The sequence below is a fragment of the Stegodyphus dumicola genome, chromosome 3 (genome assembly GCF_044657685.1).
Source record: "Stegodyphus dumicola isolate Sdum_Otavi_A_Nest chromosome 3, ASM4465768v1".
Lineage (NCBI taxonomy): Eukaryota > Metazoa > Arthropoda > Arachnida > Araneae > Eresidae > Stegodyphus > Stegodyphus dumicola.
In genome coordinates, this window is record NC_140770.1 from 151,484,863 (window position 1) to 151,512,005 (window position 27,143).

General features: G+C 34.1%; 1 protein-coding gene across 2 annotated transcripts in view; it reads left to right on the forward strand.

Moving 5' to 3' along the window:
* LOC118197565 (A disintegrin and metalloproteinase with thrombospondin motifs like) overlaps positions 1–27,143 on the forward strand; it is a 228,459-nt gene that overhangs the window by 180,741 nt on the left and 20,575 nt on the right. For both annotated transcript variants that reach the window (XM_085813483.1, XM_085813484.1), the window contains exons 7-8: positions 2,320–2,525; positions 16,863–16,934. In XM_085813483.1, the coding sequence (XP_085669609.1) occupies positions 2,320–2,525; positions 16,863–16,934 (278 nt within the window). The remainder of the gene's footprint in view (positions 1–2,319; positions 2,526–16,862; positions 16,935–27,143) is intronic.

The window sequence follows — 27,143 nt, forward strand, 5'->3', positions numbered from 1 at the left end:
TTGTATGAAGTAAAAAGGAAGTATTGTAATCGCGAAAAGCTTCGAGCAGCATATTTCATCGAAAATATCTACTTTGACCGCTTTCGAATGCAATTTAACGATGTTTTTGCTTGATATCTGTGCGTAAGAACAGAATAAAAGACTCTTTTCCTCCAGAAAAACTAAAAAACTGCTTTAAAGTGAATTCTGAAGAGAATTTTTCGTGGCGTCTGTACGAACGTATGTACGTACTTGCATACGTACGTATCTCGCATAACTCAAAAACGAGTAGCCTCAGAACGTTGAAATTTTGTATATAAGATTACTATAACATGTAGATGTGCACCTCGTATTTTGGTTTCAATCGGCCACGCCAAACGTATATAAATATATTTATAAATATATCCACTCTGTTACCCGGCTCAGTGATCTCAGTTTCTTTACTCTTATATGTTTATAAATTGTGCATTTTTGGCTTTAAAAATGATTCAATTATGTTGTTTTTATCTTCCGGTTAAGGGTTTTATGCTTTTAGTAAATCTGTATGCAATATTTTTAGAATTATCAACAATTTTAAAATTGTTTATGTGCCGCTAAGCCTAATTTGATGGCGGCCATTGCTCTTGTTTACATTTGAAACAGCTGAGTAGCGGATTTGTTGCCAATCTAGAGAAACTTAGCTTCGCAACACCAAACATAATGCCTTCATTTATTATTTAAATCATGTTTAACCCTTTCGGGAATTTTTTCGAGGAAATAAGCGTTTAAGATTTACTTCGTAATTTTTAATACAGATATTTTGAGTTTTTATGTATTTTTGCCTTGTCGCGAAGTGAAAACTGAATTAAACGAATGAGAAATACTCAATCGTCTGTGAAAAACTGTTTCTTTTTTGTTTTGTTTGCTTAATTTCTTTTATACATAGTTCTAGCTTTATTATAGTATTTGAATAGAACATGTGGCAACGATTAGATAATTCTTTAAATGATATAAATTTTGTGCATTCTGAGTTATAATATGAACGAAATATAATACTGTTAAGTAAACCTAGCGCCAGAGTGTCGCTATGGTAAACAAAGTGAATTTAAAGAATGCATTTATTCTACTGCGGTTTATGCGCTGTCGGCGAAGTAGGTTAAATTCAATCTAATAAGTTTAAATGAAATGCAAGAAAAATGCGTATAATTTAATATTCCGTACAAGGAAGTCATGTGGTGTACACATCAGATTTATTTTTGATTAAATTACCTAGAGTACAATTTTTACATGTTTATGTTTATTATATTTATGCTGCAATATTAATGACTGTATATAACAGAATAATTTATAAGTTAGGGGCAGAGAACATATGAGAAAGTTATAAGTATATTTAACTACACTTATTCCCTATGCACAATCCTACACTATGAAGGTGTCGCAGCACTTTTCTTCAAAAGAAGTTGTATGCCTTCAGACATTGGTCCATCGTATGAACAATCTACGAATGCCGTCCATGAGAAATTTTGAACGTTGGCTTTCGAACTATTGATGGACGGCAGCTTTCACCTCAATATCTGAGTGGAAACTTTGACGTTCCGCAGCGAAAACTTTGTCGCAGGCATGGAAAATCTCAATCTCTAAGTACACTTTTTTTTCAATTCGAGCAAGCTGTACAGCTTAACCGTCAACCACTACAATTTCTACAAAACTCGCTACCGTAACAGCAACACTTCGATACTCTTGGACTAATTTCCTGAGAAACTGCATTTGGCAATAAAAATTTTGCCTACTTTTGCTTATTAGTATACTGAACGTATTCACTTGATTACTGTAAAAATGCGCAGAAGATGTTCCTCAAGAAGATGCTGGGTCTATCAGTATGCTGACAAACTAATCCAAGCTAATAAAATACTTTAAATTAATTATAAACAGCCCCATATAAGAATTATCATATAATTTAATTACATTTATTATTACAGACTGTTAGAAGTGCCGTTTATCTTAAAGGATAGATAAGTCTATGAGCACAGCTTTCAAAATCTTCTTTAGGAGGAAGTTACACTGAGAACTGCTTGGCTACGAGCGAAACACTCCAAGTCAATAGACATTTACTCTGTTACATCTTCTGCGAGGCTAAACAATTAGGAAATTTGGTTCTTGTTTCTCTTAACTATCCGCTTGAAAACGAGAAAGGAAAATTCCAGTGACATTTTCATCTGATTTATATAAACTAGAGAAACTTTCAATCCATTTTTATCATAGAAGATGTAAGAAACAAACACGCATATAAATCGTTTTTCCAAGTTTAAATAGAGCAAACACTCGTTGATTTATAATTTTTTCCGAAATATTTATTTCTAGTTCCTTTGGATTCCGTTCGTGGTCATTTCGGCTGGACTGGAGCCGAGAGTCGTTCAAGATCCACCTATGGAAGACGGATGCGGAGGGCTTTGGTTCCAGCCTCCGTGTGGCCTGAAATTTTGTTGCTGGTGGATTACGGAAGCTTTGTCTTGCATGGTCTGAGCAGCAGGCACATCAAAAGATACTTTGTGAGTTTCTGGAATGGGGTGAGTATAAGTCATAACTATGGCAATCCGTGATAAAGTGATGATTACAGCAGGCAGGTAGAAAGGGAGAGACTTCACAATGGATCCCACAAGTAACGCCCTAGCACACTAACCGTCTTTAGAATGAACTCCACCATGGGTCCTTAATACATTGCAGAGTTTGAATGTAAAAATGATAATTATAGTAGGAATCCTACCACGGGAAGCAGAGGAAAAGCAAAATTCGCGAGGTGGTCGCAGTATAAATAGTAAATGTTCGCAAAATTTTAGATGCCTATGATATTTACATTAACAATTTTGCTCAAAAGGATTTACATTAATATTTCTGTAAGGAGCTAATGTACCAGAAACGAAGTCCTGTATATTCGGAACCCGATGAGTAGACATTCCGTGTAACTCGACGGTCATTCTTGTTTAATCGCTAAATGATTTATGTTGCTCAAGCAGAACATTATCTTTGAAATAATGAGATGACTTATGAATAGCCAAATATTTCTAACATCACTTACCGTGTCCAAACAGCGTAAGAGCATTTTAATTACTATATCACTCTATTCACTTACAGTACATACTTACGCCCATGATTTGCGGTTCTATTTAAATATTTGTAATAGCATTCTAATTCCACTACTTTTGTCTCTTTCTTTTTGTGACACTATTTCTTAAAACCTATAAAACTACACCAGTTTTTTGTGGGGGGAGGGGGAGTTACAATCTACCACATTCCTACTTACAGTTAAGAAGTTTTTTTTAACCGTAGAAATTTAGGTAGTAGTGGATTACCACTTACATTTCTCCTGCCTGTTGCTAACTGTTTGTTTGCAGGATAGCCTACAGATTTATGACTATAATCTATAACATGTTAAACATTCAGTTTCTTCTAGTAGAGCTTCTCAATTTATCCAGGCTTGCAAGCGTTGTGTTGTGTTGTCAGTGCAAGTGAAAATATGAAAAAAAAAAAAAAAAAAACAGTTGAAAGGACTCAGATTTTTAATGGTCATCTAAAAGAGTTTGTTAAAGATTTGCTACGCTCTCGCTGAACTTGCAGTGTACCCGTCTAATGTTGCAATCCCATCTGCTAATCTTTTTTTTTTGTTTTTTGGTCTTTTTAGCTTTATTATTAAATATCATTTGCATCGGATTTAATACCATATACAATTCATAAGCAACACTACAAAAATTTTAAAAGCAGCTTGGTTTTAGAATTCCCATTGCAGTGTTAAATGTTGGCATGCATTTTTCTATTCTTTCCCATCTTTTCTCAGCTTGTAATATCAATTCTACAGTTTTCTTATTAAAATAGCTTGCAAAACATTGTTTTCTATTTTTATTACTAACCTTTTATGTGTTTTAATTTATTAACTAAATATCATGTTCTTCGCATTTACGCCATATAAAACCAAGTTAAATCGCAAAATATTTAAAAACAGCGTATCTTTAGAATTTCCGATAAACAATCTCGCGCGCTGGAGATAAATATGTTTTACTCCATATAATGTTATTACTGCTCGCTTTCAAGTCTTTGAGTTTGTTAAAAGTTCATTCAAGTTTTACAAATAAAAGTTAAATGTGAAATATAAAATTCGAAATTCAAAACTCGGGCTTCCAATTGCCCATGTTCGTACGGAGGACTACATTATTCAAAATCTGATGTCCCTAGGTATCTTCGTTTTTTCACAGTGTGAGAAATATACATACATTCGTGCAGATTCTGAATTATTTAATTTATTTAAAAGTAATATAGGGCGATAATATTTCGTGGCAACAATTTGAGAAGTGATTCAGACATTGAAAGTGATACGCGCGAAATCCCGTTTCGAGATTAACAGGCCGTTCGTCCTAACGCTCTTTTGTGCTAAGAAATTAACATCGAAATGAAACTGGATGTCTGAAGAGACTGGAAAAGAGCAAAATATTAATAAGAAAAATAAAATCTGAAAATTGTCGGGTTATAACAAGCACAATAAGTGTTTGTTAAGGTTTTTTACGTTCTAGCTGAGCTCGCAGTCTACCGCATATTCACAAAGCCTACAGACCATTTCTCTACGGTCTGCTCTCATTGGATGAAACATCTGCTTGGCGGTCATATTTGGAATGGCAAGTTATCGCCCTGTAGGCGTGGTAATTAACGCCAAACGGAAACAGCGTTTATTTCGTTCGATATTTTTTTAGTTTATGAATGAAAGCTTAGAGGAATTCTGTGGAATATATTTTAAATACCTTACTTACCTTATTAACAGTTTATTTGAATTTAAACTTTTAAAAATACGTAATTGTTTTACAAGAAAAGATGTTTACACGGAGATAGCATACGCACTTTTTTTTCTGTTAGAGTCTGTTGTGTAAATTTTCATAGCGCATTAATTTATACAAATAAAAGAATATTAAAAATAAACCAAATGAAAACATTCAGTAAACATTTAAGGGCGTCGAATACCTATTCTTTTTTACCTAAATTATGAAAAGTAAGTATAACTAAAATTATATTTTATTCCATTATGCGCTATTTCTATTGAAACTCTTTTCGGGATCTTGGATCGTAATCTTGCTACTGGTACCTACTACAAAGTGTACAAACCAGTAAATAAAAATAAGAAAAATTAACATTAATAAAAATAGAGAAAACAAAGGCGTTTAATTTTTAACACCGCATCCGAAGGCGAAAAGACAAATAATGATAAAAGTCATTCAATAAAGTTGAAATAAAAATAAGTCCGTGTAGAGCAGAGTTTATGAATGCTACAAGCGTGGACAGAACCGGCGATCTAGAAGTCTAAGGATTGTTCCCGCGCTTGTTACCGCTGAGCTGCGGTTTCTCCGGTGAGTGATGTACAATTTTTGGTACACGACGCTCAAATACAAATTGTAAAGGCGATGAACTAAAAGTCGCCAAGCACTAGGTTCTGTAACCCTACGTTTTCTGTTTTAACCAATCGGAGAACAGCAGAAGAAACGGTCTGTAGGCTTTGTGAATAAGCCAGTCTACCACTTTCCTCTTGCACTCACACCTGCTAATCCATTTTTTTTTTTTTTTTTTTTTTTTTTTTTTTTTTTTTTTTTTGCTGTTGTTGTTGTTCTGAGATTTATTATTAAGCATCGTTTTCTTTGCATTTACGTCCCAAACAAAATCCCAAAATTTTTAAAAGCTGCATAGCAACATACCCGTATATTTAGAATTCCCAATGCACTGTTAAATTTATACACTTATATATTTTTTTCGGTCTTTTCTCAGTTTATTGTATTAATATTTAGTTTTTACCTGCCAGACGGTATAGTGGTTAGGGGAGCCTACTGCGGTATCGAAGGGCCCGGGTTCGAATCCCGGAGAAGGCACGAATGCTGAAATGTGTAGAGTGCGTACGGTATGGGAACACTCTAAATATGAGCCCAAAGTCCTCTCGAGAGGTTCATGATAGGGGAAGAGAAACAAGGAGAGCCTCGGACCTATTCCCGCCCCGGGGTGCTCTCCATCAAAATTGGGGACAAAACTGAGCGAAGTCGTACTGTCACCTGTTTGGTGCTCGAGGCTCTTGCCAACGACAGGTGCAGTCTTGCTCTCCTTGCAATGATGAATTTCGTGGGGTTGTTCTAACGTAACTATTAGACAAGTGGGATAAGTCACAGCACAAAAACATATTTAGTTTTCTTCGTTGGATGGCTAAAAAAATTTCTTTTATCTTTATATTATTCACTTTTTATGTGTTAACTTTATTTAAGAAATAGCACGTTGTTCGCACTTACGACACGTAGAATTTAATTCAACAGCGGAATCAGAAAATATATGAAAACGGTATATCTTTAGAATTCCCGATAGAGTATTAGAGGTTGTCATACATAGTTTTATATTCGCTAGATTATTTTTTAAAAAAACTAGTCGCCTAAAATAATTATCGTAAAATTGAAAAGTGTATAACGATATCTATGAGTCTAGCTAGTGTAATTTCATAAAAATACTGAATATTTCTAATTAAACATCTCATGATGTTAATAAATTTTGATTTAAAACAATCACATTAAATAGAAAAAAAAAAAAAAAAAAAAAAACATTCTTAAGAACGGTGTTTATTGCTTTTAAATCGCCTGGAAGTGGGAAGATTTGAAAAAGCTGAAAGAGTGCGAAAGCACAAACTCAAGCAGAAAAAAGTTATTTTCTTTTTTCTCAAATATGTAAATCTTGCGAGAAAAAAAGAAAACAACGTTAGCAGCGACAATGCAAGAAATCTAATTTGACGGCAGTCTCCAGCGAAAGTGAAAATGAAGGGAAGAGGAAAAAAGGCAAATTGACAGAAGAGATAAGAAACATGGGGAATGGTATTATGAATTTAAATATTTGCCTGCTGTTTTAGAAGTCTTCCAACATTCAAGAACTAGTTTCTGTTTGCATACGACATCGGGAACTTTTTAAATTTCAGTCCTGAGAATGTCCATTTATGGCAATTTTCGCGATAGAATAATCGATGTTTCATTTCCTCGAAGCATTTTAGTGTTCGTACTTAAGTATTCTCACTGAATTTTTATAAACTTTACGTTGCTCTGAGCCTTTTAAACATTTCTTCAATTGAACTAACATTTCTTCAAGACAGCAGTTAAGTTCGAAAGCAATACTACAGACGAGATTAATAATGGCATGTTGTTCATGCATTTCAAGTACTTCAAAAATCATAATCTTTTTAGTGCCTCGTTTTTATTAGTCATAAAGTTCTGAATCGCTTGTTATCGTTAACAACATATTTTTTGTAAAATTAAATTTTTTAAGTGACATTCTTATCTTTACTTGTCTTATTTATGGCTATCTTCATGCACAGAAGCTTGGCAGCAAAACTTTAGTGCATGTATTACACGATAAAACTACGCGTTTTGTACTCGTATAAATATTTTACAGTGCTGCTTTATAAAAGAGTTATTTTATTGGTACTCAAGGTTTTAACACAAACACCTTGGCATAATACAGAGACGTTTTACACATGAAAAGGTAAAAAATATTTATTGGGTGCAACATGACGATTTTCGTGACTTTATTCAAAAAGATTTCCAAACAATGCTTTAAATGAGTCAGCAAACATTATCAACATATTAAACGAAAACACACATTAACAATCAATTTAACACACACATTTAATTATTAAATATTAAATATAACAGGCAAAGATAATTATTAAATGAATTTATAATTTAATTATTAATAATTAGTGTTATATGTCACCGAAAAAATAAAACAATTTGCTTATATGCTTAATATATTTCAGGAAACCCTTCCTTAATTTTTCTGCTCTGTTTTTCTACCCATGTACACAGCGATCTGGCTTCGCTTAAAAAAACATCGAAGAATTGTTCAAATTCGACACCGGCAGAGCCTTAGCAGTTACCTACCAAATGCATCTTGTCTTTGCACCCATGGTATTTAACCTTATTCTCAATTAAACTCGTTCGTATGTACCACTGCAAATCAGATGTTATCTTCATTCATTCTCAAAATTATCATCATTCATTCCCAGTTTTAAAAATAACAAAAACCATTCGAAAACAGGTAACACGTGACCGAGATATAAATATCTCACAAATCCATTGGTTCCAGCTATGAAGATAAAAAGGTTGCCAGAAGGAAAGTTACTAAAGTAAAATCATTATCAACAACAAAATCGCTAAAGTTGGTGTGCACCCAATACTTTCTTTAGCAGAAAATGAAACAGAATAATAAAAAAATTACATTTATTCGCAAAAATTTAGTTATTACATACATGAATATTATTACATATATATTGAACTTTCTAATTAAGTATTTATCTCAAAGCGCAATCCACAAAGCCACTTACAAACTGGTTTTGATTTCTTTCTGCTGAAAGTTCCATAGCGATCATTTTAACAAAAGGTTCAACCAGCGATTTTGCACCAAAATACTACGTCCCTTCAGAAATTTTATCGCAATTTCTTCCACTGCTGGAAAATTCTACAAGCACATATTTTGAAACTGGATTTAAAGCAAAAAATATCACGATTTATCTAGAAAAACCGCTAGAGTTGGGAAGTAGCGAAAAGAATGTATATGACATTGACGATGCTTCCTTGACTGAAGGATTGTCATCACAATGTCTGCCAGTGTTTGGTACACTGAAAATTTCTTGACTTTTCCTTAGGCGGTTGCGATAACGCACAAGTACCATTTTATTCACAGAAAATTGCATATTATTTCCTGATTTCAAAAATTTAACTATTTTCTTGTGTAAACCAAATCTCGACACAACGTATGCATAATCCAATATTGCAGTCCTATAAAAGAATAAAAGAAACTGAGCATGCAAAAAAAAAAAAAAAAAGCTTGCATCAGAATTACATTCAAATTATTTAACACTAAAATCATCTTCATCAATGAAGCTACAACGCATTTATAAAAATGAATAGAGGAATAGTTTTCGCCTATCCATTAATGAAAAGCAGCACCCGTAAAGGGGTTACCACATCTAGCGATATGCGATGAGAGAAGAACGGGTTTCTCTCAAAAACGCAGGGCTAAAGGGTTAGTTCATCAGCTTCTCGCGTCTGAAACCGAAAGAAGAGACTGATGACGTAGTTGGGTTCGCTTGGTCAGTTCTGCTGTTCAGTTTCTTAAGCATTTGCTTGAGAATCAAAACGCTTTGAAAAATAGTTTAATAACCAGTATGAGCCGAGATTTTAGCTCATGAAATTGCAATATACATGCATTTATATATGAACTAGAAATGTATTTACGTTAAACTCTAATACGCGTAAAACGTAAGTAAAACATGCATAAACATAACTATTTTTTAATTAACACATATGCGTAAACATAACTAATTTTTTAGGTCGAGTGTACCCTAAACGTAGTAATTCTTTTTCATAATCATCTTTTTAAATATATGTAAATAATAACCCACCGATAACATACGTAAATTTCTACATTTACGAAGAATTCTTTTTGCGTTAAAATATAAGTTAGTCGCAAAGTAATTTGCATTATAGAAATATTAAATAAAAATATGCAAATACATTTTGAGAATACATGCTAAAGACATTACACATCTATCTAATTAAAAATTAGTTAATGCTAATAATAGATTTTATAACACATTAAAACGAAACAAATTTCACCTCTTCCATTTTTGCTTTTCAATTAGCGTTGATAATGAGTAGCAGAATTTTGTAAGCTTTTGCAATGTCTATCATGAAAGCATTATTATGGAATATCAGTATCAGTATTATTATTTAACGTCAATTACTCAAAAAATAATGAAAATATTTTAAAATAGTATTTATATATTTTGTAATAATAGCATGTATTCTTACATTTTAAAAGTATATGCCCTGATACTAATATATGTTTATTCAGAATTTCATGGTTTATTTTATATAGTAAAATTTAGCAGTCTAAATTAGTATATAATAAATATAATATTTTATATAGCAGTCCAAATAATTAACTGAAACGTGCATAAATTAGGTCACAAATTAAGTGAATAATAAAGTAATGATTCAAATTATTATTTTTGGTAGGAATAATATGAATCAACTTACATGATTTTTTTTCCTATATAGTTTGGTTCGATAATCCTCTATTACTCTTTATCCATTTATTTGCTTCTGGTCAGCTTTTCTTTCCGATACAAGGGTTGCATTCCTGTTCAAGTGCCGAACCCTTATAAATGTTCGTAAACGGCAAAATAAACGAATTGCATTCTTATTCACTGAGGGAAAAAGCTTCTCACGTTCAGAAATGAGATTCTGAATTACACCTCTACCTTTTCGAAAAGAACTGCCATGAAAAGAACGGAAAGCATTTTCCATTTTCATCATCGTTTCCATCCAAACTGGTGATGGTACAGTTAATCCTCCTTTAGATAATAAAAATATCCAATTTGAGTCGTTAGGAATATCTACGAATTTTTTTGATATTTCACCCAAAGTAGGATCTTTATCTTTCACACAATATGCAATATAACCTGCCACATAAGCGAGCGATTCTTGTTCATATGCAGATATATCTTTCGTTGAATCATAAATTTCGGTTTCCCAAGGAAGTGACGTACATTCATCATAGATGTCTTCGTAATTATTTAAATCATCTTCGTATAAGGAAGACTCAAACATTTGTGCTTTTTCACTTGAAGAAAAAGCTGTTTCCAACAGCTCTTTTGTCAAATATGCTTCAACTTTCTTCACATCTTCACAGTCATTAGCATTTTTCTTTAACGACAATTTAGGCAATTTATTTGCCAATAGCAACCTTTTCAGACGAATTATTACGTCTGATGGAGACGGATGGTCATTAAAACGCCCTAGACCCCGAATCTGGCTGAACAAGCTTTCTAATACATCTTGAGTCAGTCTTGATGTTAAAATATATTTCACATTTATAGATTTTACGTCGTCAAATAAACCGAAAAGCGAATTTATCGATATGATAATACCTTTCTGAAAAGGTAGCATTGTCTTCTTTCCGCATACTCTGCGATCAAAAATCATTTGCTTAATCTCATTTAATTTTTCTTTTTGTACTTCATAATAGCTTTCTAGGCCGAAAGCAGCTTTTAAAGGCTTATTGCTAGGGGGTAATGGTACACTACTATTCATAATGTCAAAAAAATCATCAACCATTGAAAAAAAAAATACTTGTTGCAGCATTACCAGTCAAATGCATAATTGCTTTAGCCGTTGTGGAGGAAAATAATGCTTTTGCTGGTGCTACTTTCTGTCTCTCGTTCCCTTTTACAGATAAAAATTGAGGTTTCAGTTTATAGCACAATTTCTCCGATATCTTTATTGAGTACTTCATATATAACGTCTTTGTTTATAACTGTACCATTTCCGAGCATAAAACCTTTATCAAGAAAATGGTTTTTCAAAAGCTTTATGCAATGCGGCATATCAGCGAAAACCCATATTTTGGTGCTGAACTTGGGACTGTAAAAGAAAGATTTATCTGTTGAAATTTTTAATTCTTTCCAAAGGGTCTGACTACCTCCCATGTCAGATACAATTGCTTTGACTCGAAGCCCAGACGATTCAAGTGCAAACAAAATGGAAGACAGAAGATTTTCCTTCATTTGACGATCAAAATCAAAATAAATGGGCTGTTTCCATTGCGAAATGAGTCCTCGAACCAATACAAATTGAGTCTTTTTAAAAGGACCGAATATCTGATCCAATTTTGAATCATAACAGAGTCTTGAATCTATATGAATTTCATCGAAACTTAATACGCATAATCTTTCTTCATCAGTTGCATTTTGGCAAGTTTTTTTAATCAATAACAGTACATCATTTAAAATTCCAGGAATGCAACTGAATCTTGAGCATCATCTTTTCAGTGTACTTGCACTCGGAAGCGGAATACCCATTTTTTCTTTCCAGAAGTCGTATGACTTTACGGATAACGATCTGATTACTATGCTTTTTGAAATATCGTCTGGAGACCATTTAATTCGCTTTTTTTCATTAATGCATTTATTTGAGTTTCGGTAAATATGTTTTGAATATACGTTTTCATTTTTCTTAGTTTTTCATTTTCTTGATTCACTTTTTTAATGTCTTTCCTCAGTTTCCGAACTTCTTCTAATATTAGTTTTCTATTCCTTTTAAATCTTTTTCTTTGCTGGGAGATAGTTTTTAAATGCTGCTTTCTCTCAGTTTGTAAAACAGAAACCTTATTCTCAAGAGCTGATAATTTTATGATTAAATCATTCACATTTTTCTGGAGGTTGGAACAGTTACAACATTGCTGAGTAATATTATTTTCAGTGAGCTCCTCATAGCTATTACTGTTATCGTTTTCAAGTTCCAGACATGCCTTTTTAGGACTTAAATTCTGAATTCTTTCAAATGCACTTTGTGAATTTTTTCTTTTTTGTTGCCTTTCCTGCCTTGGTGTATTCTGATAAATAACCAAGTCAGGAATACAAGCAGTTGGAATAGCAATTGACTTCAGTATCTTTTTTGTCGGTAATCCTAGCAACCTATTTTTCATATCATCCTCATAATCAGATTCAGTGAAGTGAATGCTGCATATTCGAGCACTCTTTGTGTTAACAATATCCACTCTTCGACACCTATGCAACCATTTTTTTCGTTAACTGAATATTTTTGTTAACGAAAAAAATAAATAACGGAAATCTATGAAATACCACGCTAGTTTCTTTCGTATTATGATACGTATTGCTACAGGTAGCAACGGCACACGATACCATTTTTTCAATGATTTCTCATTACAAGAACTTTCGAAATACAAAATCCCTTTAAAAGTATCATCAGTTATAACTTTCAAGTAAAAAAAAAAAAAAAACTCTTTCTCTGAAACTAACAGGGCTAAAGAAAGAGAATCCAAGAACTAAAGATTCAATCTTTCGCACTGATGCTCTGGTCAGTCGACGACGGGACGAACCCAGTGACGTCACATAACATCCAGTATCCTCTCCAAGAGGGGTTCGTGTCGGCATCGTTCTTCTCAAAGGGATGACCCAGCCCTTCTCTTTCTTTAGCCCTGTCAAAAACGGGTTTCCCTCAGCACTGGTTTGTATGCCCACTAGCCGCCGAGCGGTAAAATTCGTTAGTACAGGTGGTTTCATTTGTTATTCGAAGCTCGGGGGAGGAGGAATGGACTGGCTGCATGGGCGTTTTCGTGATTTCCCTCGTGTGTAGCAAGCACAATTAACAAAACAACAGCCACGTAGTTTTCTTTGCCCCTGATGGCGAAGGACCTATAATTAAGACACAATAACACGCCGAACAAATACTAATTCAGAAGTCAAACAACAAAAATCAGCGTTATATTTTCAAAATTTTCACAGGACTAGTTTCGATGGTTTTACCGAACCACCACCCTCAGCTGCAAAACCGCAAATGAACATAGGAAATAATGATTAGATACGATAAGAAAGCCTGGACAAGAATAAGCAAGTGGCGTCATTTGTTGATGAAACCAGAACTAAAACATAATTTCTTTAAAGGCCGAAGGCAAAGATGGATTGGAATTAGGATCGTTAACTAGAACAGAAAGATTTTTTTGAATGTGAAATGCCTCTAGAAAATCCAGTTCTCCAATTGAAGATGTTTTTTGAATAATTTTGGAAGCAGAAAAATTGAAAGTGTGATTTTCGGACCAACAATGTTGAGAAACAGAAGACTTCTGTGTTTTCTTTTTTCTGACATATGCCTCATGGTCCTTGACGCGAAATTTTAAGGCTTAGTTTGGCCAATGTAAATTAAATCACACTGGCAAGGAAACCTATAAATACCCCAGGAATTCATATTCGGAATGGGTTCCTTGAGTATGGAACTCGGAATTTTATTGATGGGAGAATAAACGACCCGAATGTTAAATTTCTGCAAAATATGTGCAACTTTATAGCTAATTAATGGAAAGAAGGGAATGACAACAGAATCTCCTAAAACAAGAGTGTGTTGAGAACCTGTACCTGTTTGCCCTCGAAATCGATAGAGTCTTGACTAAAATCTACGCCAAACACAAGGTTGTTGCTTTGCTAATTTTATGCGAAACTATTAAACAGCCGAAACTGTTTTGCTGGAGGCTGTGTCCTGGGTATGTACGCGGGGAATTTTAGAAGGCAGGGAGATAGCGGTACGAACTCAACAATATTATTCCAGAATGACTACCTATATGTGAGCTGAGAAGCGATGGCTATAGACTTTTTAATCCGTTAATCTGATTTTGTTTTGGGATGCATTATATGGACAGAACAGGCATCTTCGACATAAAGGAAAATGTGATGGATTGGCTGTAGCAAGATTAAAATCAGATTTACAATAAACAAATAAATATGGATGTCCATTAAAACTAAGAGCATGTGCGGATCAGTTATGCTCAGAACTAAGTGGGGAAATTAAAAAGTAATGCACAATAATTTCTTTAACTTCGCAAATAAATCCCTTTCAGGTGCATAAGTTATCACAAAAATAGTTTAATTATCACACTGTCCATCTTTTCTGCCGGATGAGTTATGCCTATGATGAAAACTACTTGTGGAATCTACAGTATCTACTTCTGGAATGCAATATTTCGCATTTTTTAGGGCGGTCTACAGCAACAATAAGGAGCCGAACGATACGTTTTTTTTTTGTGGGCTAAGCGAACGATACGTTTTCTGTGGGCAAAATTGAGTATATTATTAACCAAGGTACGAGAGCTATAAGTTCTTTACCTGAACAATAGCTCCTACACCTTTGGCTGAAATTCATAATAAACAGTGCAGATGTTTGTTGGTAATCTCTCAGATTACAGCAAAATCTCCAAATGGTGCATTTTTCCAAAAAGTGTGGTTGACCGTCTATGGTAGCTCTGCTGTTTTTCTTCTTACTAATTTTCCTGATCTCAGTATGACTTATATTAGGTTTATGACTTCATCGTGGACAAAATGAAATATTCGTCTCATTTTGGCCATGATGTATGTGTTGCATAATGTCCTGGCCATTTATTGATCACAGGGCGAGTTTTCCCAGTCTGATCTAATTTCGATGGACGACAAACCCGCTGGAAAAGGGATAGAACGATTTTCTTTCCCTAAGCCTCTTGAGCATCATTCTTTCGAAAGATCGGTAGTATTTAAGTACTCCTATGACGATACGATATTGAACACTGATAATCATCCGTGCTTTTCCCGTATTCTAACTCAGGTCCAAAGCCTCGCTAACCACCATAATAATTAGAGAGACAAGGGTGGCTAACAATGTAAGAAAACGAACCTTTATGGAAAAAAACACGCTAAAACTGTTGCCCTAATGAAACACTTGCCTGTAGCATTTCGGTTCTTATGTTAAAATTAGCCAACACACGTTAAAATAATACACGCGTTTATGGGAAGAAGCTGTCTAGAAAGTATTAGGAAAATGCATATAATGGCAGATCTTTTTCCTACAGGTAAATTATTCCTGGTTGTAAATGAAAGATACCGAATCTTTGTAGTCACTGAAATGATGGATTGAACGATATCATAGCGACTATTATATTTTATGACGCGGAAAATCTGAAAACTTAATCAGGCATTTAGTAGCTTAATATGTTAACCCCTTACACAGCGAGAACATGCACGGGAGAACGTGATAAATCCTTACACTCTATCTCAATTAAAGGACGAGTGAAGAGAAGCAGGATACCGAATTAGTCATTTGTATACCGCATTTTATTTCGAGGCCTACTGAACAAGCCATTAACAAAAATTTCGGAGCAAGGAAGTTAACTGTATCTTCGCGAAGATTCGAACTATGGCTCTTCCAGTTCTAAATGAACTTTCCGACGCTTGCGCGACTAAAGCAAACAAAAAGAAAGGTGATAATTCTTCATTAATCTATTTAAGTACTTGTCCGTATGGCGTTGGACTGGAGCAGATGTAGGAGCCATTGTTTAGGTAAAGAACTTATAGCTCTCGTACCTTGGTTAATAATATACTCAATTTTAGTCTCTGTTTCATGTGTGTTGTAATACTTTGAAATTTGTGAGACAAATTACAGTTTATTTATGTTGTTACACAAATAACAGCACCCTACATGTGTATAATAAGTTTTGCCACTGACTTTGTTCTAAAAGAAATAAAGCTGTACATTTAAATGCACCATTCTTATACAATGCTGAAAACACCATGCTTGGTTAAGGGAGAAGGCGTGATTTTTAGTAGATCGAAAACTAATACTCAAATTTTATTGAAATGCTTAAGTATCTATTCACCGGAAGGTTAGAGGATGCTGCCGCCCTAATCGATATAGCAGTTAGCGATTCTGCTTGGCTACTTTATCGTTGGTCTAGGGTACGAATCTCGGAAAAGGCTTCGATGTTTGTAAATATATGACGCCTGTGCGGCATGAGTACCGTATATAGATTAGTATACTATAATACTGGTGAATATAACGCTCTTTCGAGAGGTTCTGTCGCAGGGGATGATGGATCCGTTCTCCCTGGAATAGGTGATAGTTGACAGTAGGATGGTATTTATTACCTCTTTTTTTATTTCTAGTTCATACTCAGAATATTTTAAATTTCATTTACATGAAGTCGCTGAACTTCTAACCTCCTTCATTTTCATTACACACTTTCAATACTAAAATGAACTTTAAAGAACCATTAACCACCTTCCCCGAAATGGATCTCTTATGTAGGCCGCCTTAACAATAATGAAATAAATTTCGCAAAAATGTCATTTTGAAAATAATTTTTTTAATTAATTCCACCGTTTTCGCATTATCAGAAATGTACTATACGTTTATTTTATTGCGTGCTATATTTTTCAATTAAACAACTTTTATTATTATTATGTTATTTCGATTATATAAATTAAAAGAGTTTTTTTATAATCACATCAAAATCCCTTTTTCCAGGTGGATCTCAGATACAAAGCTTTATCAAATCCAAAAATCAGGATAAGTCTGGCCGGTATCATTGTCGCAAAAGTAAGTTACATATAACTTTAGATTTTCTTATTGCATAAGAACTGTTGGACGTTCATTTGAGAAATATATATAAATAAATGACAATGTGTACATGAATGAATGTGCCATACTGACATGAAACTGAGGAGCAACATATCTGCTTTATTTATGTTCTAAAATTTCATAAGAATTTATATTCGATTATTTTGAAAAAAAGACAATAAAAATTCTTATATGGACACCACATGACTTACTTGTATGGATTATTAAATTATATACATCTTTTCACTGCACTTCGTTTAAACTTATTTTCTCGAATTACTCTCACTTAATTAACCTGTTCCTCAAGGCAAGTTGAACATGACGCCAAAAACTGTAAATTTGGAAATGAAATATCTTGGTTAATTTATGTCGTACGGGAGTCAAATTTCTTATAATTTCATTTTTTCATAACGAGCATAAAACTTTCCCAAATATAGGAACTGAAAGACAGCACTAAGAGTTAGATTCCGTTATTTGCGGAAAATTAATTTCTTTTTCAAAATTTATGTTACCAAACATGACTATTTTCCTCGTATAAAACACTTAAGTGTAAATATATGACTAAGACCAACGACTGCGAAAATAAAGGCCGGATAAGGACTTTTAAGCCTGATAAGAGGGTGGATATATACGTTTGGATTTGCCGATTGCAACAAAAAAAGAGGGTTGCGTAAATGGATATTATAGGAATCCCATATACAAAACTTCAATATTTTATGGCTAATCGTTTTTGAGTTATGCGGGGTAAGTGCATACATACGTACGTACAGATGGGCCACAAAAAATCCCTTTTTAATCCATTCATTTTCGGAAAAATAGAGTCCTTTCTTCTGTGCGTATGTAAAAAGGGACAAAGGCCTGGAGCATTACCCCCACTGTGTACAATTACGTGTAAGTTACAGTTTGATGGTGATGTCCAGGAATGAGTATTTATATCGAACGAGCACAACCTAGATCACGGATTTACGGTAATCAATCCGGAATCAACGCTAGCTCTAAGGCGCTCTTGAGATTACCTCACACGAGGAGAACATTTCCTTTATAGATTGCCGTTAATCTGCCCGACGAACTCTCCTACCTTTCTTGTAAGCTGCTCGAGGTATGAGAGGTTAGTGTCCGTCATTAAAGTAGTCAGGTTTTCCCGAAACAAATGTAAATTTCGTGTGGTATTCTGTGTGAATTCACATTCAGTTAAATACTGGATAGCATCTCCATCCCCTCGGCCGCAACCACAACGAACCCATTCCAACTCTTTCGAGGTTCTTTAAGGTGGCGAGTTTTGATCATCGCCAACTCGTTATCCGTAATAGCCTACATGCGCCTTGATACATTTTTTTCAACCATCTGAAATACTAAAGCCTGTCGATATAAATTTTTAAATTCCTTTACCAGTAAGTGGCAGTGATTAGGATTTGTATTTCATAGAGCAATGACAAACTGTCCGTATGAATGAATGTTCTCGTTCCCCTTCGGAACTGCACGCACCACTCGAGAGCCGTCTTTATGGTGAAACGCTCAGCCTGAAAAACTGTATTAAGTTCTCTCAACCGTCTGAAATACTAAAGCCCAACCGTCTCTCCTAACCGTCTGAAATCTTTCTTCATGAATCTCCGCACCATACTACGAAGGCCGTGCTAATGTGTCCTTCGAGTTCTGAACCATCTGTGTAATTTTCCTTCTCATCCCCTTTCTGAGGTTTTATGAGGCTGAACGCTAAAGCTAATCTCATGACTGAATTTTCTAGCCTGAGATCAACTTAGATCATCCAGAGATCAACTATGCAAAGTTACAAGTGAAAGTGAGATTACAGGATCCACAGTAATATAATGTTTTGCAGAAAGAAGAAAAGTAAATTCTCTTCCTGAGTTATTGCAAAACAAAATAGATATTCAGCTACATTTTTATTTCATAAAATTTACTCTAAGATGTAAGGAAGATTTTGTATTTGAAAGGGTATTAATTTCCAATAAAGGTACTACATCTGATTATCAATAAAATTAAGCGTATATTCTGAATTCGTGCAAACTTCAAATAAATAGAATATCGATATTTTATTTAAAAATTTCCAAAAACATTTGCATATCTTTTTGCTGGAATTTTTAATATTTATTTAGAGAAGCGTTGTCGAATTATATCAAATAAATATCTTGAAAAGGAATAAGAACTTTCACACTTCTATTCTTCTATTTTCTATATTGGCGCACATTTATGGCACACAAAAAAGCAGCAGTATAATAAAAGATGTGTCCCTCCTGTACCATTTTCATGATAATTAAAACAAATGTTAGATGTTTGGAAGCAAATTCCATTATTAAAATATTTTACCTTAGGCAAAAAAGCTATAAAAATCTTATGAAATGCTGCAGTCATGTGAGATTTAGCATTGGATTTAGCACTGCGACATTTTTAAATTTGATTTAGCACTGTGACATTCTAACCCTTTCTGTACAATACATGTATCTGTAGTATAATACTTAAGGGTCAATTTGTACTTCAGTCACATTTAACAAAGATAAGTCGCAAGCCATCGACAGCGACATAATGTCACGATATTCAAACATTGGTAATTCGGTCCGGGGTTCGAATCTCGGCGAACAGGGTGGCTGCATGGACTGTGATACTTCTTTGGCGATATGAAGCAACTTCGATGATGGAACACAGAAAAAACTTTATTTAACACTCAAATGGCGACATACAAAACAAGAAGGAAAAAGAATTCTAACATTTAAAAATAAATTACATTCTTCGTGCGAGAGTCGCACGTGGCACTCGAGTCTGGTTTCAAATATTGCCATTCACAAATACCTTAATGTTCATCTATTTAAATTATTTAAACTATAAGATTTTAATAATATGTAAAGCTGTTACAACCTCTCCCCCAACGGAGAGACTTTTACCGAAGGGAGAAGTTCTGTAAAATTCGAAAGTTTATAAGCTCGGCTTGCTCAAATGCTTAAAGAGAAAAGGTAATTTCTCTTATAAATTACCAAATTTCAGAGCAAAAATTTTAAGTTTTAAACATATACTTTTACACCACATTTAAATAGAAAGAAATGGAGAACGTTCAAATACATCAGTTGAGCATACATTAAATAATAAAATAAATTCTAAACGTGGTTACATACACTAAGTTATTATATTACTTAATTCTACTCAGAGCATCTACGTTCTTGTGCAAAGATCCTTTGCGATAAATGACCTTAAAATTATAAGGTTGTAATGAGAGTGCCCAGCGCATCAATCTAGAGTTACATTTGGCGTTGGATTGTAGCCAGGCCAAAGGGTTATGATCAGTTTGAATCAAGAATTCTTGCTGACCATCCAGATAAAAATGCAGTTTCTTGATAGCGTAGATGATAGCAGCGCACTCTTTCTCAGTAGTACAATAATTCATTTCAAACTTAGTAAGTTTTTTACTTATATACAAGATAGGATGTTCACGTTGTTCATCATCTAATTGGCATAGTACTATACCCATGCCATTGTCTGATGCATCGGTTTGTATAATAAACCTTTTATCAAAGTCGGGAGCATAGAGAATTGGTTTCTTGCATAGCAACTCTTTTAAATTTTTAAAAGCTTTGTCATATATTTCAAACCATTGTATATTTCCTTATTTTGTTACCCCCTTCAAAGCGTCGATGAGGGGTGAAGCAATTTCCGAAAATCTCGGTATGTACTGGCGATAATACCTTACTAGTCCTATGAAAGCACGTACTTCTGTTTTGGTTTTAGGTGTAGGATATTCCTTTACAGCCAGGATCTTTACTTCATCCGGGGTTCGTAGACCTTGTCCCACATAATGGCCTAGGTATCTCACTTGATCTTGTGCAAATTTACATCTTGATGGTTTTAGTCTTAAATTTGCTTTCTGTATTCTCTCTAGAATAGAAGTTAAGTTTTTAAGGTGCTCTTCCCAGTTTTCTGAGTAAATGGCAATGTCATCCAGCTATGGTACAGTGAAGCCTTCACATCCAGCCAGGACTTTAGTCATAACTTTGCTAAAAAAGTATGGGGCATTTTTTAATCCAAAGGGTAAACGTAGAGGCTGGAAACTTCCAAAACTAGTTACAAATGTTGCATATCTTTGGGCTCTTTCTGTTAACGGAATTTGCCAGTAGCCTCTAGATAAATATAAAAGGGTAATATATTTTGCTTTTGCTACAGTTTCGATACGTTCTTCAATATTAGGCAAAGGATAGTATTCAGTTTTAGTAACAGCATTGAGTTTACGATAATCAATACAAGGCCGAGGATCCTTTGATGAAGATTCAATCAAAATCCTGGGAGATGTATAGTACGATTCTCCCGTCTCTATAATTTTAAGATCGAGCATTTTCTGGATTTCCTTTTTGAGAATTTCAGTCTGTCGGGATGACAGTCTGTATGGCTTTATCTGTATTGGTTCGTTATTTAATAGCTCAATGTCGTGACAAACTAAGTTTGTTAGTCCAGGATTATTTGAAAAACAACTAGAATATTTCCATAAAATCTTTCGTAAATCTTCTATTTGCTCGGATTTCAACCTTTTCTCGAGTTCATTCTCCTCTATGATGTCCGAGAAATTTAATATACTTGGATTGGAAGGTAAATGAGGAATGTCCATTTCTAAGTCTCCTTCCACTTCAGTTATCATATTAATCATTTCTGGTCTTTTGTAATATGGTTTAAGCATGTTAATGTGATATACTTGATTTGGCTCATTTTGTTCCTCGAAACTTACAATATAATTGGTTTCTGAAATTTTCTGCTCTATTTTTCCAGGTCCTTTCCATTGTACTTCTAGTTTACTTTGACGATTCGTTGATAAAACAAGAACTAAATCTCCTCTAGCAAACTCTGTTTTCACTGCGTTTCGATCGTACCATGTTTTCGTCCATTGTTGAGCTTCTTTCATGTTTTCCACGGCAAGTTCTTGGCATTTCTTCATTCGATTAATAAGTTCGAAAACGTAACTGACAACATTATTACTTTCTTCAATCGGTTCTAGCCACTGCTCATAAAGTAAAGGGACTGGCGTTCGTAGGTGTTTGCCATGAACTAATTCTGCTGGTGTAAAACCAGTTATTTCGTGTGTGACTGTTCTGAGAGCAAAAAGAACTGATGGTAGATAATTCTCCCAATCCGAAGTCGCTCCTATACATACGACTCTTAACACCCTTTTTAGTGTTCTATGGAATCGCTCAACGGGATTACTCTACGGATGATAGACAGAGCTTCTTACATGTTTAATGCCGAAACGCTCCAAAAATTCCTCTGTCAAAACACTGACGAAAGAGGTCCCCTGATCTGTTTGGATCACTTTTGGGAAACCCATACGACTGAAAATCTGTAAGAAAGCATCAATCACAGATGGCGAAGAAATGTATGTCACCGCAACAGCATCTGGATATTTGGACGACATACACAGAGCTGTAATGATATATTTTTTCCCAGTCTTTGAAATAGGTAGCGGACCAACGGCATCGACATTTATTTTAGTGAATATTTCGGAAATTACTGGTACTAATGTCATTGGAGCCTTCTTTTTGTCATTTCCTTTTCCAGCGCGCTGACAAGCATCGCAGGTTCTTACAAAATCTTCAGTTTCTTTGTAACACCTCGTCCAATAAAAATATCTAGCAAGTCTGTCTTTGGTCTTTTTGACACCCAAATGACCAGAAATTCCTTCGTGGCACATCTTTATAATTGATAGCTTGAGTTTTTCAGGTATAACGACAAGCTGTCTTTCAAAGCCCATTTTATCCATCGTTTTTGAACTAAAAGCTCTTTTCTTGTCAGACTATAGTTCTCATTTTTGCATGTACCTTCTTTAACTTCTTTGATGATTTTAGACAGTTCCTTATCAGTAAGCTGAAGTTGTGCAACTTCTTCTGAGTCAATGTTTACCAGCTTCATGAGAGCTTCATCTTCCGTATTTAGTTCCGGTAAAATAACTTCTTCTTCAAAAACATCTCTGGATACTTTATTTTCTTCCTCCATCGGTTCCAAGATTTTCTCTTCAGCTATTTCTCTTTTCCTTTGAGCTCTAGTAGAGACAGCATTAACCTGGTGAGGATAACTATCAGGCTCTTTTCCTTGTTTATTCAACAGTGCAAAAATCCGATTTCCTAATAAATACTTTCCTTTGTCGAGTTCATTTCTAATAATGGCAGCCTTAGTTATTACTCGTCCAAGATCGCAATTTAGTTCGATCTCAGCCAATGGTAAACAGGTTGGATTCAAATCTAATGGCTGTTGCACCCACACATTTTCACCTGTCAGCATTTCCGGTGTGATGTATTTGCGACAAACTATATCAATACTAGCACCTGAATCCCTTAATATAGGAATTTTATGACCATTTGCGTAACCTATACTAGTGTAAGGTAATAGAAATTTATCCTCTGGTTTTGCACTAATTCTGTTAAGATTAGCAGGGGATTCAGTACTATTCTTACGTTTTGGACATTGGAGCCTTAAATGTTGATAGGACCCACACTGATAGCACTGTGGCGTCTTTCGTTTTTCATATTTATCATCTGGACGTGGACTTCTAGGTCTATGAAACCAGCTTTGTGAATTAAATCCTGATGGCAATTTTTTTTTCAGTTTTATTTTTATTATCTGAACTCAATTTACCTTGAGTTAGTGCATTGTATCTTTCTTTCTGCCTATCCACTACAGGCCTTTTTGAAAGTTTCCACAAACGTTTTCATAGGCATCAAGTTTTTCAGCTAATTTTTTAGATGAAATCATCTGTACCCACTCATTAAGAAAATGATCTCGAATTTCAGGAGGAACTCGACGTTTAAGTTGGTCAATCACCATCAAATCTAGCAACTGATCAAAAGTCTTAACTCCTAGACCAGTCACCCATTCCTTGCAATAATTTTCTATTTCATAATTGAAATCCACCCATGTGGATTCGGTACTCTTTTGATGTTTCATAAATTTCTGCCTAAACTTTTCTGGGCTTAGTTTAAACCATCTTAACAATAAACTCTTCACGTGTTCATAGTCTTTAGCTTTATCGGAGGGTTCTCTAGCTATTAACTGGGTTACTTCGTAAGGAAGTAGTCCTAGTAAATGAGATACAAATTCTTCTTTATCAATTTTAGCCCATTCTGCTTGCCTCTCAAACAATAGCAAATATAGACTGATATCTCCTATCTTGTCATCGAATTTCTGCATAAGGTGACGCAGCTCCGTTTTCGGCCGGGTCTTTCCGGTATTTTGAGACTTTGTCTCTTCTTCAAGTCTTAATCTCTCTAATTCATACTGTTCGTTGCTTCTCCGCTCTTCTGCTTCTTCCTGTCTCCTACGTTCTTCTCTTTCCCTTTCCTCTTTCCGTTCTTCTCTTTCCCTTTCCTCCCTCTCTTTCCGTTCTTCTGTTTCCTCCCTCTCTTTCCGTTCTTCTATTATTGTGTCTAAGACTCCTTTGACGAATACTTCACCATAATCTCTACTTTCAACAATTTTCTGTTTTAAATCGACTATTTTCAAATCTGCAGTCACATGAACTCCCAGTTCAGCCGCGAGATTTTGCAAATCTTCCTTACGAGCTCTTCCTAAGTAAGACATTGTTTCTATGTTTGAAATTAATGAACACTGTGTTCTTTATATTTCCTCAAAATAGGTCAATTCAATTACTTTAATTAAATAATGCAGTCAGGAATCATGGAATTAAATGCACTCTGTTAAATACGTATACCTCAAAAATGAAATATTAAAATTATATGAAGTTAATTCTCTCTACCACATTAATTGTGACTAAAATAAGAATAACAACATAGAGAGCAATATATATATCTACTGTCTGGACAACTAAAATGAATATTAAAAATAATATCCAAAACGGTAATAAAATAAGACAATTCAATATTAACAGGAAGTAATAATCTGATGTCACTAATATTGCGTTCAGTGATGAACTAATAAAATAAAGCAATTCAATATTAACAGGAAGTAATAATCTGGTATCACTAATATTATGTTCAGTGATGAACTAATAAAATAAAAATACGCACGATTATTCGATCTCGGTCTGTGCCTCCAAAATAATTATGACTGTGATACTTCTTTGACGATATGAAGCAACTCCAATAATGGAACACAGAAAAAACTTTATTTAACACTCAAATGGCGACATGCAAAACAAGAAGGAAAAAGAATTCTAACATTTAAAAATAAATTACATTCTTCGTGCGAGAGTCGCACGTGGCACTCGAGTCTGGTTTCAAATATTGCCATTCACAAATACCTTAATGTTCATCTATTTAAATTATTTAAACTATAAGATTTTAATAATATGTAAAGCTGTTACAGGACGTATCCGTAGTTTTCCCCATGCGGAATGTGCATAGAGCCAGTGTCCCATAGAAAATCCTTCATGAAGGCATTCATCCCAAAAGGAAGTTAACCATCGTATGCTTTGCGTAATCAAATCGAACAACCAAAACTCCAGGTAAACGGGCCGGCTGCATGGGCGTTTTCGTGGTTCTCCTCATGTGTAATGTGAATATGAGCCAGTTTCCTATAGGAAGTCCCTCGAGAAGGCATCCCTCAACATAGGCAGATGGTCCTCGTGTGCTTTGCCGTAATGAAATAAACTAAATGAAGGTTAAACGTCTTTAAAATACTTTAGATATCCGATTTTCTATAAAATTTCAGATTTAGCTTGTACAGAGGTTATGTAAAGAGATTCTTTAAAGATATGTATAAGATATATGTGTGATAGAGATTTGTGTTGAAATTCTGTTGGTTTTAAATGTTCTACTATAATGTGTATACAATCACTCTTTGGGATTAAAAAATTGAATTAAACACTCATTTTTATAGAAATTTTTAACCTAAATTTTCAAATGACCTGTGGCATTGAGGGCATATAAAAGTTTTCAGGAGAGATAAGATTTATTTCCTAATAAAAAATTCTAATATTGTTTTGATTAAAAAATATTTAAACTGAAATTAAATACATTTCAACCTAAAGTTTAGTTAAAATTAAGGAAACTTTTCTCTGATTAGGGGTATATACAATGATGAAATCACTAGTTTCAGGAAATTTGCATTTTAAATTAACTACATAAAATTAGTCTTTTAATCAACTTTATGATTTAAACTGATTTTATGATTTTGAAAGTTTTAATTTTTATATCATATAAGGAAAACATTTCGTAAAATGTTCCGTAAATTTAGAAGCTATGAAATAGTAAGCTAGAGGGGGGAAACATAAACCTAACCAAACAAACCGTACCACCAAATGTGGGAAACCGGTAAAATTAAAATAGAAAGAAAGTATTAAACAAACTAGCAAAATTAAGATACTGGGTGGCTTGCGCTTAACTCATCCTCCGAGGAAGATTGCATCGCCTCGCCAGCAGGGTCACCTCGACATAATTAGGTTTAATTAGAATAATTAGAATTAATTACTGCTTATTGCATAATCAGTCTGTTTAAAATTACATGAACAGTCACAAATACATAATTCAATTTAGTTAAAATCTTAAAATTACTACTTAATTAATCTATATCAAAGTATTTATATCTGATTACATTATTTACAATTTTTGTAATTCCTAATCTGGATATTTTTTTCCTTGAAATATTTTAAAACTATTGTTCTCCGAGAGAGACAGTCTGCATGCATTCACTCAAATAGAGTATAAAGTCTGCATTCTGTGCTTCACATTGACATTTGCATTTTGTTTTCTTTCTGTGAAATCTCTTTGAATATTCTGGACATTGTCCATGACCTGTTAGTGCTTGATTTATTCTTTTATCACCAAAGAGTCTTGTTTTCTTTAATCCAGAAAAAATCCTAAAGACCTTTCTTCCAGTATTATTATTTTCCCATCGGTTTTACCATTCTTTCATTATTTGTTTTTGCAATAACTTTTTCCCATATTCTATTGAAATGGTGGAGAAAATACCTATACTATCTTTTTAGTTGCTTCCTTTGCAGTAATATTTGCAGCTTCATTTCCCAACACTTCTGTGGGACCTTTAATCCAATTAATTTTCAAATTATGTTTTACTATAAATTTTACAGTTTTTTTCTTATTTTTAGACATTTTCTGGAATTTAAGGCTTTCAGCACACGCTGAGAATCGGTATAAACTGAAATAGAATATTTTAATAGGTCATTTTCTTTTATCCATGTATCAGCTCATTCTAACGTTTTTTCAAATGACGATAATTCAGCCTCAA